This window comes from Leucopleurus acutus (genome assembly GCF_964270905.1).
Source record: "Leucopleurus acutus genome assembly, chromosome: 13".
NCBI classification, from domain to species: domain Eukaryota; kingdom Metazoa; phylum Chordata; class Mammalia; order Artiodactyla; family Delphinidae; genus Leucopleurus; species Leucopleurus acutus.
Genome location: NC_139155.1, coordinates 42,777,511 through 42,793,684, shown reverse-complemented (window position 1 = coordinate 42,793,684; position 16,174 = coordinate 42,777,511). Strand labels below are relative to the sequence as shown.

Below are 16,174 nucleotides of genomic sequence, written 5' to 3'. Positions count from 1 at the left end.
TAGTTAATATGGGTTTCTACAATAGAGTCTTAAAATAAGGACAACTGATCCATTAAAAGTTTTTACAGACACAAATAGTAAAATTTCACACGCATCTGGAACACTGTTATATTCTTATCCCTAATTGCTCATTTTTTGAATAAAGTCATCTCCAAATCTGCTTGGGAGGAGGAGCCTCTTGCAAAAACAGAAGGGGAAAGAAAACAGTTAAATAAAGTAAACATCAGTGTCATTTTCACTGAAGTAGATTTCACACAAAAGCAACACAAGGCAACTGCTGACAGTATCTTTTAAACAGCCGGATGACATCTACAAAGCCTGAAGACTGGAAAATATATACTTATATCAAATGTATTTATAAAAACCCGTTCTGAGGTTTGTGAGCAAGAAGTTCAGTCTCCCTTTTCCCCCAAAGTATGTATGCATGGTGTATATGCTAACTTACTGAATTCATCCTTCATGCAATTCCAGTTTATTAAAGAGGTTAAAAATTTATAAAACTCTGATGGGATATGGTTTTAATGCTTCATCACACTACCCATCATTTGCTTTTCAATCTAGATCAGAATGATCTTTCCCACTTCCCTGCAATCACCTACCTGCACAGCTAATATGTTTTGAATACTCTCTTGAGAGTCTGTCTGGAACTTGGCCAGCCTCATACGGCTGTAGAGGACCACCAGCTCGAAGTGCTTCTGCCACAACTTGTGTATCCTTCTTTGCAGCTGACAGAACTAAAGGGAAGAGGGAGGGGGGAAAAACACAAGTCAGAGTAGGAGAGGAAATTAATGGCAGTGTTCAAGAAGAATGATGGAGGGAAATATAGGAAGCAGTCAATAGCCCATTCTGCACTGTGCGGGCCTGACAGGAATTTCACAGTCTCTTGATTTTTCAGCCCACTCATGTGCATTCATCAGAAACCAGTCACATCTGGCCGCCAGGATGGGGGGTTAATTTTCTCTAAATGCCTCAGCAGTTTTGTTCTAGCTGAGGCAAACTCTGTGACTGCAAAGCTGATGAGTAAAATATTTCTACTTCACCCAGTTTAACTCAAAACCGATAGCCTCGGGACATATTGAACCTTTCTTTAAAAAATAATCTTTCGAAGCTTTTTTGAATGGCACATCAGGTCAAGCCAAAGTTTAAAAATGCAACTTTGAGACTTTGATGGACACCATCGCTTCTTTTTTTCCTCATAAACCCTTACCAGGGTTTGGCAATGTGTGCTTTAGAGCATGACAAAACTAAAGAGAATTAACTTAGCCACCAACTGCTGAAGGAGAACAATAACAGGGAAGAACTTTCCAGCTCGAACTCCCTATTAATCCACCTCCCTCTGACTATGCGACATAGGAATATCTCACTGCACTAAAGTACAGTGGACACGACGTTTAGAAGTGACACTTTAAATATGAAATCTAAACACAGAAAGAAAGATTTCTCCTGTGAGAAATTTCTCTATCTTTTGGAACTTTAATCTAAAACCAACCAAACAAACAAAAAACACAGTAGAAGTGTTACCAAGGCAATATACATTTGTACTTCAACAGTTAGCATAGCTGTACCATACGGAATTGTTATAATTAGGTTATTTTCAAAGAAATAAGCTTCATAAAAATTAACGGAAAAAAACATATTAAAATCTTTTTCCCATAATATAGTCTGTAACTGAAACCGCTTTTATTTTTTGGTAATGTGGATAATTGTTTATGTTGATTTCTTTTTAGCTGTATTTTGCAGAATGAAAAGATAAACACCAAAAGATTTCAGATCGAATATTTCTTCGTAACAGAATAGAAACATGTCACATTAGAGAGGCTATTTTATGTTCTACTTATTGTTTTGGGTACTGGTTACATTTAAGGGATCCTTTGCAAAACTTCATCAAACAGTGCACATGTGACTTGTGGACTCTTCTGTATGCATATTTCAATACACAGTTTACTTAAAAGTAACCATTTTTAAAATAGCTACCTGGTGTTGCATGTGAATTGTTTACCATCATTATCTTCATTATGCATTGAAATGAGCAACACATAGGTATCTATGTAAACACACAGAGAAATAAAGCCTCTATTCTTGGTTAATTGGTTAACTTAGGATGAAAAAATAACCTTGAAACTATAGATATTTCAGCTTACTAAATGCCGAAATACATTACCTGAAATTAGTTTATGGGCATTTCCGATAATTTAGGCTAATGAATTAAACAGTAAATCACTTTTTGAAGAGGAAAATCTGTCAATATTTTTTTTCTGTAATATTTTAATATTTATTTAAATAAAATATTTTAATAATTTTAATATAATATTAAAAAATTTTCTGCCAGCTCTGACAGCCAATAGGGGGGAGGGTGTGCTGTATCTTGACATATTCATTAAGACAATAGAACACTTTACGCAAAGCATTATATTTTTATTATGATATACACAAATATGACAAAAGGCAAATGAGAGGAAGATGAGTTCTAGTAGAATTCCTAAAAGTGAAGATAATTTTTTTTACAAGTGGACATTCTTCAATGTGTGGAAGGTTTTACAGGTGGGAGCTCATCAACCAAAGTGAATTGGATGATAATATTTCCCACACCCACATCTTAAATGAGGAGAAACTGCTGTACACAGTAAGTCAATTTTATTCACTTTTCTGTGTTCTAGCTTGAGGTAGCCACAAAGGCCTTAGTTCATCTTTAAGTGTTAACTGAAGCTACTTAAGTAGAAAAGTTCCTAACGTGTCAACTAAGAAAGAGTAATATCTCAAAAAACTTTAAAAAAATCTATAGCTAATAAGCCTCTAGAAAAAGAGAAACCAGGAAAGAGAGTAACTGAAGGCATTCTTAAAGAGAAGAATCAGAATCCAATAAAAGTCACATGTACACGTATACAGATGCACATTAAAGACAATAAGATGATCAACAATATATATGGGAAAATATTTAAGAACCCAGGAGTACAGTTAATTTAAGAGTTGGTCATGAAAACAACTCTCTTAGGAAAGTGGTTATGATAAAAGCCCGATTATAAGATGTCAGGAGACAGTGATCACTCAATAAATACTTATTGATATTAACTCAATAAAGTGAACTGGTAAAATTTTAGTGTCAAAAGTGAATAAGTGAATAAGACGTTCAGGAACTTACGAATTAAAGGAAGAAGAGAAAAATAAACCAAGTAAATGCAAGACTCATAAAAATACAGAAAGGGAAAATTAGAGAGTTAAGTTATGAGTGGAAAAATCCTTCAACTGGATGCCGAATTTAGGTTGGAACCAAAGTAACTGAAGTGGTTTTTGATCTCTTCGACTTCAATTAACCCAGTGTTTCTGGAATGAAACATTCCAATGATTACATTCCTGAAGCATAATCATTTCCTGGAACGATTACATTCCTGCCCTCTCACTCAGATTTTAGGGAAGGTGAGGTGGGATGAGGAAGCAAGTGGTAGAGAAACAAAAAAATACAGAGACAGCTCACCCTTCGCCCTCCCCATATCCTCAAGTCCGTTCTCTAGTAGGTCTGTGTCTTTATTCCTGTCTTACCCCTAGGTTCTTCATGACATTTTTTTTTCTTGAATTCCATATATATGTGTTAGCATACGGTATTTGTCTTTCTCTTTCTGACTTACTTCACTCTGTATCACAGAGCGAGAGAGAGGCATGGACATATATACACTACCAAACGTAAGGTAGATAGCTAGTGGGAAGCAGCTGCATAGCACAGGGAGATCAGCTCGGTGCTTTATGACCGCCTGGAGGAGTGGGATAGGGAGGGTGGGAGGGAGGGAGATGCAAGAGGGAAGAGATATGGGAACATATGTATATGTATCACTGATTCACTTTGTTATAAAGCAGAAACTAACACACGATTGTAAAGCAATTATACCCCAATAAAGATGTTAAAAAAAAAAAAAAGGACAGAGAGGGACATAAACACACTGGGTGGGAGGTTAGCAAGGGCATCCCTTGCCCTGTATTCAGAAGTAAGAATGGAATTGAGAGCCATTGGAATTGAGACGAACTGGGCTGGGCTTAGCCCCAGGCAAGTATTTCAAGACTTTTGGAAGAGAATGGAATATTCTCATAGAAATCGAAGGAGGAGCAATGTTAGAGCAGGAGGAGTCATTTTGGAAAAAGATCCCCAACTTCACTGCCCTCCATTTTGTAAACAAAAAGAGGAAATGAGGATCTTCCTCACTTCAGGAAAGTGGAATCAGGAAACAGCTGGTATGTACTCTGAGCCATTTAAAATGGCAAAAAGGGAGGAAGAGTTTTCTGATAATGGTTTCTGACTGGTTTGAATTTGTAGCACACTTGGTAAGCTTGGTTCTAATACTTGCTTTGTGAGCTCTTTGCTGAAGGAAGCCCAAAGATGGAATTCATTGATACTTCTTTTGAGATAACGATCGCTACGTACGTACTTATTCATGAAGAGGAAAACTAGTCAATGTCCGTTTTGACATGGTGTATTGAGATACAGCTGGCGATCTTGTGTCAGTGTGAGCATTATATATAATGTACACTTGTGAGCACTGCATACAATGTACAGTATACGTTTCTACATTTGGTAAAAATACCTTCTGATTAAATTTGATTAGGCTCTTGAAATTTATTAACATTTTAAAGCTTGATACGCTTTGACAGTAAAACAGAATAAATGAATATTGTCACAAGAATGAGAGAGTCTCCATTTTCTTGTTTTAATACACTATATTATATGGTTTCTGTCTTTAATCCAAGTTACTTTGCCGACATAAATTCATGACATCTGCTAACTCCTACGTATCACAGAAACCTGGCTTTAATATTAAATGTTATAATGCATGTATTACAACACACAAAACCTCTAATTAAGTGGGTTTACATGCGTGTAAAAACACAATACGCTAAGAATAAAATAACACTATTTGATATTCCAATTACACGTTTCAAAATAATTAGGACTAGCCATAATCAAGTCAGCAGCAAAATATCATCTTATACCATTCTCATGTTCTTAGCATAGAATTAGAAATTTCAAAGCACCACCTTTTCAGGTATTTTCCAGGGCTAGGCTGGAGCATAAAATGGTCTTGTTTTCATTATGGAGGACAAGAGAATAAAATAAAGCCTTGCTATGCCTAACCCAAAGGGGACAGTTGGGACACACTGTGAAAAGAGTGAAGTAGTGTTGAAGTATTTGTTATTTAATATCAGAGAAAACAAAGTATACATAAGTGTGATTTTAAAAATATGCCCTCAAATTATTTGATAGTTCTTCCCTTTAAGAAATTAAGCAGAATTCTCTTCCCTTTGAGTATGGGCTGGCCTTAGTGACTCTCTTATACTGAACCGAATATGGCAGAAGATAGTGTGCTACTTCCAAGAAACACACACACACACACACACACACACACGCGTGCACACACACACACACACAGCTGTGGCTTCTTGAGAAAGTGAATGTTTATTGGTTTAAGCTGCTACGTTTTGGCACAATTTGTTATGCAAAAATAGTTAACAATAGGTTCTTGCATCTATGTTTATCAGTGATATTGGTCTGTAGTTTTCTTTCTTTGTGACATCTTTGTCTGGTTTTGGTATCAGGGTAATGGTGGCCTCGTAGAATGAGTTTGGGAGTGTTCCTCCCCCTGCTATATTTTGGAAGAGTTTGAGAAGGATAGGTGTTAGCTCTTCTCTAAATGTTTGATAGAATTCACCTGTTGAGCCACCTGGTCTTGGGCTTTTGTTTGTTGGAAGATTTTTAATCACAGTTTCAATTTCAGTGCTTGTGATTGGTCTAACAATAGGTTCTTAACTCTCCTTCTCTTCTTTCTCTTTGCCTAGCAAGGAAATAACTTACCATCCGTATTTTCTGAGTGCAAAGTAAAAGTACTCTCCTAATTTGTTGCTTGGTTTAAGACTGAAACTAATTTATTAGTAATAAGGGGTTAATAAATACTTATTTTTTTATAAAGTACTTTTTAAAAAATTAATTAATTAGTTTATTTTTGGCTGCGTTGGGTCTTTGTTGCTGTGCGTGGGTTTTCTCTAGTTGCAGCGAGTGGGGGCTGCTCTTCATTGAGGTGCACAGGCTTCTCGTCACAGTGGCTTCTCTTGTTGTGAAGCATGGGCTCTAGGCATGTGGGCTTCAGTAGTTGTGGTTCGTGAGCTCAGTAGTTGTGGCTCACGGGCTCTAGAGTACAGGCTCAGTAGTTGTGGCGCATGGGCTTAATTGCTCCGTGGCATGTGGGATCTTCCCGGACCAGGGCTCGAACCCGTGTCCCCTGCATTAGCAGGCAGATTCTTAACCACTGCGCCACCAAGGAAGTGCCACTAAATACTTATTGATTGATGGAATGGTTTGTATCATCCAGGAGCTCATTATTTTAATTGAAGACAGTACAGAGGAACTATAATTTAATAATTCCAGAAATTTAAAAATGTTTCATTATCCACAAATATTTTCATGTACTACATCAATATAGTAAAGAAAAAAAATCATTCCCAAAAGATGTTGATATGAATCAACACGGAACAAAAACAATCAACAATGAAAAACTTATCGTGGCAAACTAGCAAGGAACAGAGAAAATTTCTTTAACCTGATAAAGGGTATAAACCAAAAACTTCCAACAGACAGTTTATGAAGTAGAGATACTTTGGAAACATTCCCATGAATGTCAAGGAAAAATAAGTAAGGATATCAGGAATCAATACCTCTGTTTAAAATTTTACTGGCCAAAGTAATAAGAAAATAAAAGAAAAAAGGATAGGTATAAGAGGAAGAATATCTACAGAGAAAATTTAAGAAACTCTACACACCAATAATAGGAGGTAATGAGAGTTTAGGAACATTTTTCCTGCAAGAGTAGCATTGAAAAAAATCAGTAACATTAAAAAAAATTAGTTATAACCAAATTTGAATTGTAATTTAAAAATCCCATTCATAATCACAATGTAAAATGTAAGATACCTAGGTTTTAATCTGTTAAAGAATATGTAGGTTTTATAGAGAAAATTAAAAAACATTTTTGAAAAATATAAAATAAGGACTGAATAAATGGAGGGATATAACATGTCCACATACTGGAAGAGAGAATCATGGTCATGCACGTCAACTTTTCACAAAGTAGTCTACAATCTCATTGGGGCTCATGAAACTTGATCTAAAATTCATACGGAAGAACAAAGGACTGGGAACACCTAAGACAATTGTGAAATAGGAGAATAAGCTCAAGGAATTTGCCATGCCATATATAAAACTTGTCACAAAGCTGTAGGAAACAAAAGCAGTATCAGCATTGGAAGGGATAAACAATGGTTGATCAGAAAAGAGAGCTGAACAGCACAGACACTCATATAAAATACAGAAATTTGAAATACGACAAAGATAGCATTTAAATCAGTGGAGAAAGGATGGCATAATTTGTTTACCCTATACAAGAACCCAACACAAAATTAGACCCTTAACTCATGATATAAACTAATAAAAACAAGGTAGATTAAAATAAGGAAAGCTAAACTCTAAGATTTTTGTATGAAACTATGACAGACTAACTTTATGACTTTCAGAAGGGGAAGGATTTTTCAAACTAAATATTAAAATAATAAATTCTAATGGAAAGAATTGACAAATTTAATTACATTCAAATTTTTTAAAAAACTTAGACTAACAAAATAAGCCACAGGCTTAGAGAAAATATTAATAACACAGCTGACAAGGATTAATTTCTTTAACATAGAAAGGGCCCCTAGAAATCAATAAAAGAAACAATACAAACACACCAGAAAAATGCGCAAATGATACAAATAGGCAATACACCGAAAAGGAGAGTTATTTGGTCTATAAACACTTGAAGACATGTTCAACCTCTAATGGAGTACAAATATATATACCTCACACTCATCAGATTGGCAATTATTAAAAAAAACCAGCAGTCCACACCAATTGTTGGTAAAGATGTGAAAAAAACCTGAACATTCATATACTATTCAAATTTGTTTATAATTTGATACAAAGACTTTAAAGAGCAATTTGCCATTACGTATTGAAGTTGCAGGCATATTTTTCCTTTGATCCAGAAATCATACTTAAATCTACAAATTCTAGAACAGTGGTCCTCAAGACCAGAAGGATCAGTATCACCCCAGAGCTTGTTAGGAAAACAGCCATTCAGACCCACTGAATTAGAAATTTCTGGTGCTCAGCAATTGCTGTTTTAACGAGCTCTACAAGTGATATAACACATGCTGAAGTCTGAGAGATATTCCTTTTGAAACAGTCATAATATGTTCTCAAGGAAACAAATTAACATTCATTTATAGCATTAGTTGCAGTAATGAAAATTTGGAAACAATCTGTCTACACTTGGGTAATGAAAAAATATATTGTGGCATGTTCCTACCCTAAATCCTAGCATTTAAAATAAATATACTAAAATTGTAAGTGATATATATAGTACAATACTTATATAAATAAAAAGAAAACTAACAGTTATTTTAAATTAATTACTATATAAGCATAGTATTAAAAACACAGATGAAATGATAAACACTAAAAAAAAGGCTAGCGGCTAACTCGGAGAAAGAAGGAGGAAAAGAATATTAGGAACAGGCAGATAGAGGGTTTTGAGTGCATCTATCTATACTGGTTTAATCATCCAAAGCCAATATGTCAAATGTCAAGATTTACAAAACTGGTAAAGGTACACAAAAATTTGTCATTAGCCTTTATGTCATTTGTCATTAACACTTATAGCTTACACATAACTCTGTAAGTTACTGTATATTTAATTGTTTCATTAAAAAAAAGCCCATAGGCTAAGCTGACATCTCTGTAAGAAAGGTATCCTCTATATATTATGACTTGGAATTACTTTTAGATAATTTATTATAATCTGGGTTTTTAAAAAAGTATCCTATTACACTTGACCATCTGCTAACATACAAGAGTTTTGTGTTTATTTTGTAATACAAGATTTTTGTTATGTATCTCCTAGACGTGATCTTACCCATAATAAAAGAACTACCCAAAATATTTGGGTTTACATCAATAAGGAAAGTATTACTACTTCTAGACACTTCATAAATTGCTAAAAATTTTGGTGTTTTTCTCCACACTGCTCACATATTTAATACAGTTGTTGAAGAGTAACCTTATAACTTATTTCCTACTAAATTAGAAGACGTACATAAACTATTTTCATGAGAATTTGAATTTGCTAGAATTAGAGGAGGATTGGTGGTACATCCATTTGAAAAAGTATAAGGATACATAAACTGATTAATGGCACTTTGGAGAAAGTCAAATTAGTCCTCAGACAACTGACTTTTTGTGTGTGTGATTTAAATTTTCTAAAATTATCAAATCATGAGATTGGATCCCTAATAAGAATAATGGCAATAACATTTTCATGTCAGCCACGTTGATATCATGAAGACACTTTGCTAAGTGAAAGTTTTAAAAGGCAAAACAGATATTAACAACATATTAATCTAAATAAACAGAATTTTTTTGTAAGCTTATACATACATTGTATGTTACTGTGTTGGAACAATAGTAGACTAGTGTGTTTTTTCTTTAAGAAGATTCCTTAAATTGCTCTCTGTGCATTACAGAACATAAATATCATTGCAAACATGCTTTAGATAAAATTAACTCATTTTTAGAGACATATGGTGCCAAAAATTAACTCCCCAAAGACATAATTTAACTGGCTTTTGCAATTTAGGAACCCTGCAAAAAAGGAAGGGAACATTTCAAGGAAATGAGAAATGTCCTTATAATGAATTTCTGCTTGTAAGAATCAGACATAACAACAGTCTTTTTAATTAAAATACAAATACCATATGTATAGTTATCTGAAAATGAACTATAAATATTTTTGCCAGGAAACAAAGACCAGTCAGTACTGAAAACACAGAAGTCCCTTGAAATACAAAGGTAATACTTGGCAGGACCAATAACTCATGGACAGCAAAGTTCTTTATCTATGAATAATGATTTGTCCATTATGGGACATGTTTTCAATGTAACTGCCGAAGATTTGACTATATGAGACAGATCTTTAAACAATACCTCACTTATACTTTTTGGAAGAAAAATATCCTTATAAAAACTGGATGGTAGTTTAAAAGAACACAGAATTTTTCTGCATACACAAGAAAAATCCATTAGATGCACCATTCAAACAGGAAATTAATAGAATCACTGCAATAAACAACCCTCATCAATGCAACATGTAGGACAAATATGAGAGGTGTGGAACATTCCACATTCTTGAAGCAAAAATCAATTCCCAGTACACTGGGGTGGGAACTGGGCGTGAGGGTGTGGTGCTGGCGATGTGTGACATTTGTTAGAGGTTACTGGATTTCTGAAGGAAGTATCTGTGTATGCATGGATTAACTCACCACAGGTATCTGAAAATTTCATAGTACATCTGATGTGACTGCTAGTGAGCTTGAGAATTTCATAGGTGAGAAGCCTGCAGCCTAAGAGTAGAAATATTAGGAAGATTTTTTACTGTGGGAGAAAATTAAAGCATTTCAGATAATCTCCTTGTGTTTCTTACCTATAAACATAGTCAAACAGTCCAACTGTAGAAGCAGCTCTAAGAAAAAATGATGTGTATTTGACAAAGAGAGAAAAAAATCCTATATTCTGCAGATTTGCATTTGTACCTTAGGTAATCCAATTAAAATCATACTTAAAGCTTTGACAAAGCATGATAAAGGAAATAACAGTATTTTCCTATAGGAACATATTTTAGGTGATTAATAGAAATAGACATATAGTCATACATTTGCACGAGACTATTAAAATAATGATTATAATTTCTGACCTGCTTGTTATAAGGTTCCATATACTGAAAGCATACTGCCTTTTTCTATTTCTGACAGATAAATAAAACTGATAAGCAAAGATATGTGCATGCAATTTTAATGCAACAGACTGATATGAAGTGCAGCTCACAAGGCAAATAGCATAAGCCCTATCAGTTCTCTTTATTGTAATAAACCAAACAATGGCAATTACAAACTACTCCACAGATTTTTGGCACGGCAGGAATGACAGATCTACAAAACCCAGTTAATACTGATCTTTTTAGAGTTTTCAGTTACCAAGCGGCACATGTACAATACACAAATCTCAAAAGTAATGAGATATTTCTTTATTATCAAATCTGTTCCACAGACTGGTGTTGAAGATCACGTAGCTCATTTCTGGAAATCTCTTTGTCAACTGCTTAGGTATAGTTAAGAAAAATAAAACATGCATTCCCAAATCTGGAGCTGGCCTTTAAAGAAATTAATAAAGGGCTACTCTATTACTCTAATTATATAAATAATAATACATTTCAAGATTCTGTATTTGGAACTCTGCTAATACATTAAAAACTCTGATGACATGAGAGAAAACAAGCTGACCCATAACAGACACTGCTTTTACCATTTGTTCTAGGGTCCTGTCTGGTTTTTTTTTTTTCTTCCTCTCTTTCTTTTCTTCTGAGCTGTGTGCTAGCAGAGTCTTGGTGTTCTGGCCAGGTGTCGGGTCTGAGCCTCCGAGGATACTGGACCACCAGAAACCTCCTGGACCCACATAATACTGACTGGCAAGAGCTCTCCCAGAGATCTTCGTTTCAACACTAAGACCCAGCTCCACCCCATGGCCAGCAAGCTCCAGAGCTGGATGCCCAATGCCAAACTACTAGCAAGTCAGGAACACAACCTCATCCATTAGCAGGGAGGCTTTCTAAAGTCATACTAAGTTCACATACACCCTAAAACACACCACCAGACGTGGCCTTGCCCACCAGAAGGAAAAGATACAGCCCCAGCCACCAGAACACAGGCACCAGTCCCCTCCACCAGGAAGCCTAACAAGCCACAGAACCAACCTCACCCACTGGGGGCAGACACCAAAAATAATGGGAACTACAAACCTGCAGCCTGCGAAAAAGAGATCCCAAACACAGTAAGTTAAATAAAATGAGAAACCAGAGGAATATGCAGCAGATGAAGAAGCAAGGTAAAAACGCACCAGACAAACAAATGAAGAGGAAATAGGCAGTCTACCTGAAAAAGAATTCAGAGTGATGATAGTAAAGATGATCCAAAATTTCAGAAATAGAATGGAGAAAATACAAGAAACGTTTAACAAGGACCTAGAAGAACTTAAGAGCAAACAAACAATGATGAACAACACTATAAATGAAATAAAAAATACTCTAGAAGGAATCAATAGCAGAATAACTGAGGCAGAAGAACAGATAAGTAACCTGGAAGATAAAATAGTGGAAATAACTCCTGCAGAGCAGAATAAAGATAAAAGAATGAAAAGAATTGAGGACAGCCTCAGAGACATCTGGGACAACATTAAACGCACCAACATTCGAATTATAGGGGTTCCAGAAGAAGAGAAAAAGAAGGGGACTGAGAAATATTTGAAGAGATTATAGTTGAAAACTTCCCTAATATGGGAAAGGAAACAGTCAAGCAAGTCCAGGAAGCACATAGAGTCCCAAATAGGATAAATCCAAGGAGAAACATGCCAAGACACATATTAATCAAATTATTAAAAATTAAATACAAAGAAAACATATTAAAAGCAGCAAGGGAAAAACAACAAATAACATACAAGGGAATCCCCATAAGGTTAACAACTGATCTTTCAGCAGAAACTTTCCAAGCAAGAAGGGAGTGGCAGGACATATTTAAAGTGATGAAAGGGCAAAACCTACAACCAAGAGTACTCTACCCAGCAAGGATCTCATTCAAATTCGATGGAGAAATTAAAACCTTTACAGACAAGCAAAAGCTTAGAGAATTCAGAACCACCAAACCAGCATTACAACAAATGCTAAAGGAACTTCACTAGGCAGGAAACACAAGACAAGGAAGAGACCTACAATAACAAGCCCAAAACAATTAATAAAAAGGTAATAGGAACATACATACCAATAATTACCTTAAATGTAAATGCATTAAATGCTCCAACCAAAAGACACAGACTGGCTGAATAGATACAAAAACAAGACCCCTATATATGTGGTCTACAAGAGACCCACTTCAGACCTTGGGACACATACAGACTGAAAGTGAGGGGATGGAAAAAGATATTCCATGCCAATGGAAATCAAAAGATAGCTGGAGTAGCAATATTCATATGAGACAAAATAGACTTTAAAATAAAGACTATTACAGGAGACAAAGAAGGACACTACATAATGATCAAAGGATCAATCCAAGAAGAAGATATAACAATTGTAAATATTTATGCACGCAATATAGGAGCACCTCAATACATAAGGTAAATGCTAACAGCCATAAAAGGGGAAATCGACAGTAACACAATCATAGTAGGGGACTTTAACACCTCACTTTCACCAACGGACAGATCATCCAAAATGAAAATAAATAAGGAAACTCAATCTTTAAAAGACACATTAGGCGAGATAGACTTAACTGATATTTACAGGGCATTCCGTCCAAAAACAACAAAATACTCTTTCTTCTCAAGTGCTGATGGAACATTCTCCAGGATAGATGATATCTTGGGTCACAAATCAAGTCTTGGTAAATTTAAGAAAATTAAAATGGTATCAAGTAACTTTTCCAACCACAACACTATGAGACTAGATATGAATTACAGGAAAAAAACTGTAAAAAATACAAACACATGGAGGCTAAACAATATGCTAGTAAAAAACCAAGAGATCACTGAAGAAATCAAAGAGGAAATCAAAAAATACCTAGAAACAAATGACAATGAAAACATGATGATCCAAAACCTATAGGATACAATAAAAGCAGTTCTAAGAGGGAAGTTTACAGCAATACAATCCTACCTCAAGAAATAAGAGACGTCTCAAATAAACAACCTAACTTACACCTAAAGCAATGAGAGAAAGAACAAAAAAACACAAAGTTAGCAGAAGGAAAGAAATCATAAAGATCAGATCACAAATAAATGAAAAAGAAATGAAGGAAACAATAGCAAAGATCAATAAAACTAAAAGCTAGTTCTTTGAGAAGATAAATAAAATTGATAAACCATTAGCCAGACTCATCAAGGAAAAAAGGGAGAAGACTCAAATCAATAGAATTAGAAATGAAAAAGTAGAAGTAACAACTGACACTGCAGAAATACAAAGTATCAAGAGAGTCTACTACAAGCAACTATATGTCAATAAAATGGACAACCTGGAAGAAATGGACAAATTCTTAGAAAAGCACAACCTTCTGAGACTGAACCAGGAAGAAATAGAAAATATAAACAGACTAATCACAAGCACTGAAATTGAAACTGTGATTAAAAATCTTCCAACAAACAAAAGCCCAGGACCAGATGGCTCAACAGGTGAATTCTATCAAACATTTAGAGAAGAGCTAACATCTATCCTTCTCAAACTCTTCCAAACTATAGCAGAGGGAGGAACACTCCCAAACTCGTTCTATGAGGCCACTATTACCCTGATATCAAAACCAGGCAAAGATGTCACAAAGAAAGAAAACTACAGGCCAATATCACTGATGAACATAGATGCAAAAATCCTCAACAAAATACTAGCAAACAGAATCCAATAGCACGTTAAAAGAATCATACACCATGATCAAGTGGGGTTTATTCCAGGAATGCAAGGATTCTTCAATATATGCAAATTAATCAATGTGATACACCATATTAACAAATTGAAGGAGAAAAACCATATGATTATCTCAATAGATGCAGAAAAAGCTTTCAACAAAATTCAACACCCATTTACGATAAGAAGCCTCCAGAAAGTAGGCATAGAGGGAACTTATCTCAACATAATAAAGGCAAAAGACAAATCCACAGCCAACATTGTTCTCTATGGTGAAAAACTGAAAACATTTCCTCTAAGATAAGGAACAAGACAAGGTTGTCCACTCCCATTGCTATTATTGAACATAGTTTTCGAAGTTTTAGCCACAGCAATCAGAGAAGAAAAGGAAATAAAAGGAATCCAAATCAGAAAAGAAGAAGTAAAGCTGTCACTGTTTGTAGATGACATGATACTATACATAGAGAATCCTAAAGATGCCACCAGAAAACTACTAGAGCTCATCAATGGATTTGGCAAAGTAGCAGGATACCAAATTAATGCACAGAAATCTCTTGCATTCCTATACACTAATGATGAAAAATCTGAAAGAGAAATTAAGGAAACACTCCCATTTACCAATGCAACAAAAACAATAAAATACCTACGAATAAACCTTCCTAAGGAGACAAAAGACCTGTATGCAGAAAACTATAAGACACTGATGTAAGAAATTAATGATGATAGAAACTGATGGAGCGATATACCATGCTCTTGGTTTGGAAGAAACAACACTGTGAAAATGATTATACTACCCAAAGCAATCTACATGTTCAATGCAATCCCTATCAATCTACGCATGGCATTTTTCAGAGAACTAGAACAAAAAATTTCACAATTTGTATGGAAACACAAAAGACCCCAAATAGCCAAAGCAATCTTGAGAAAGAAAAACGGAGCTGGATGAATCAGGCCCCCAGACTTCAGACTATACTACAAAGCTATAGTAATCAGGACAGTATGGTACTGGCACAAAAACAGAAATATAGATCAATGGAACAGGATAGAAAGCCCAGAGATAAACCCATGCACCTATCATCACCTTATTTTGGATAAAGGAGGCAAGAATACACAATGGAGAAAAGACAGCCTCTTCAATAAGTGGTGCTGGGAAAACTGGACAGCTACCTGTAAAAGAATGAAATGAGAACACTCCCTAACACCATACACAAAAAAAAACTCAAAATGGATTAAAGACCTAAATGTAAGGCCAGACACTATAAAACTCTTTGAGGAAAACACAGGCAGAGCACTGTATGACATAAATCACAGCAAGATCCTTTTTGACCCACCTCCTAGAGAAATGGAAATAAAAACAAAAATAAACAAATGTGTCCTAATGAAACTTAAAAGCTTTAGCACAGCAAAGGAAACCATAAAGAAGATGAAAAGACAACCCTCAGAATGGGAGAAAATATTTGCAAATGAAGCAACTGACAAAGGATTAACCTCCAAAATATACAAGCAGCTCATGGAGCTCAATATCAAAAAAACAAACAACCTAATCCAAAAGTGGGCAGAAGACCTAAATAGACATTTCTCCAAAGCAGATATACAGATTGCCAACAAAC

General features: G+C 35.1%; 1 protein-coding gene across 1 annotated transcript in view; it reads right to left on the bottom strand.

The window, feature by feature from the left end:
- Positions 1-250: 250 nt before the first annotated feature.
- CCDC178 (coiled-coil domain containing 178) overlaps positions 251-16,174 on the bottom strand; it is a gene marked incomplete at both ends in the record, with an annotated part of 351,176 nt that continues 335,252 nt past the window's right edge. Inside the window, 2 exon segments of the mRNA XM_082853050.1 lie at positions 251-318; positions 600-734. Coding sequence (XP_082709176.1) covers positions 251-318; positions 600-734 — 203 coding nt within the window.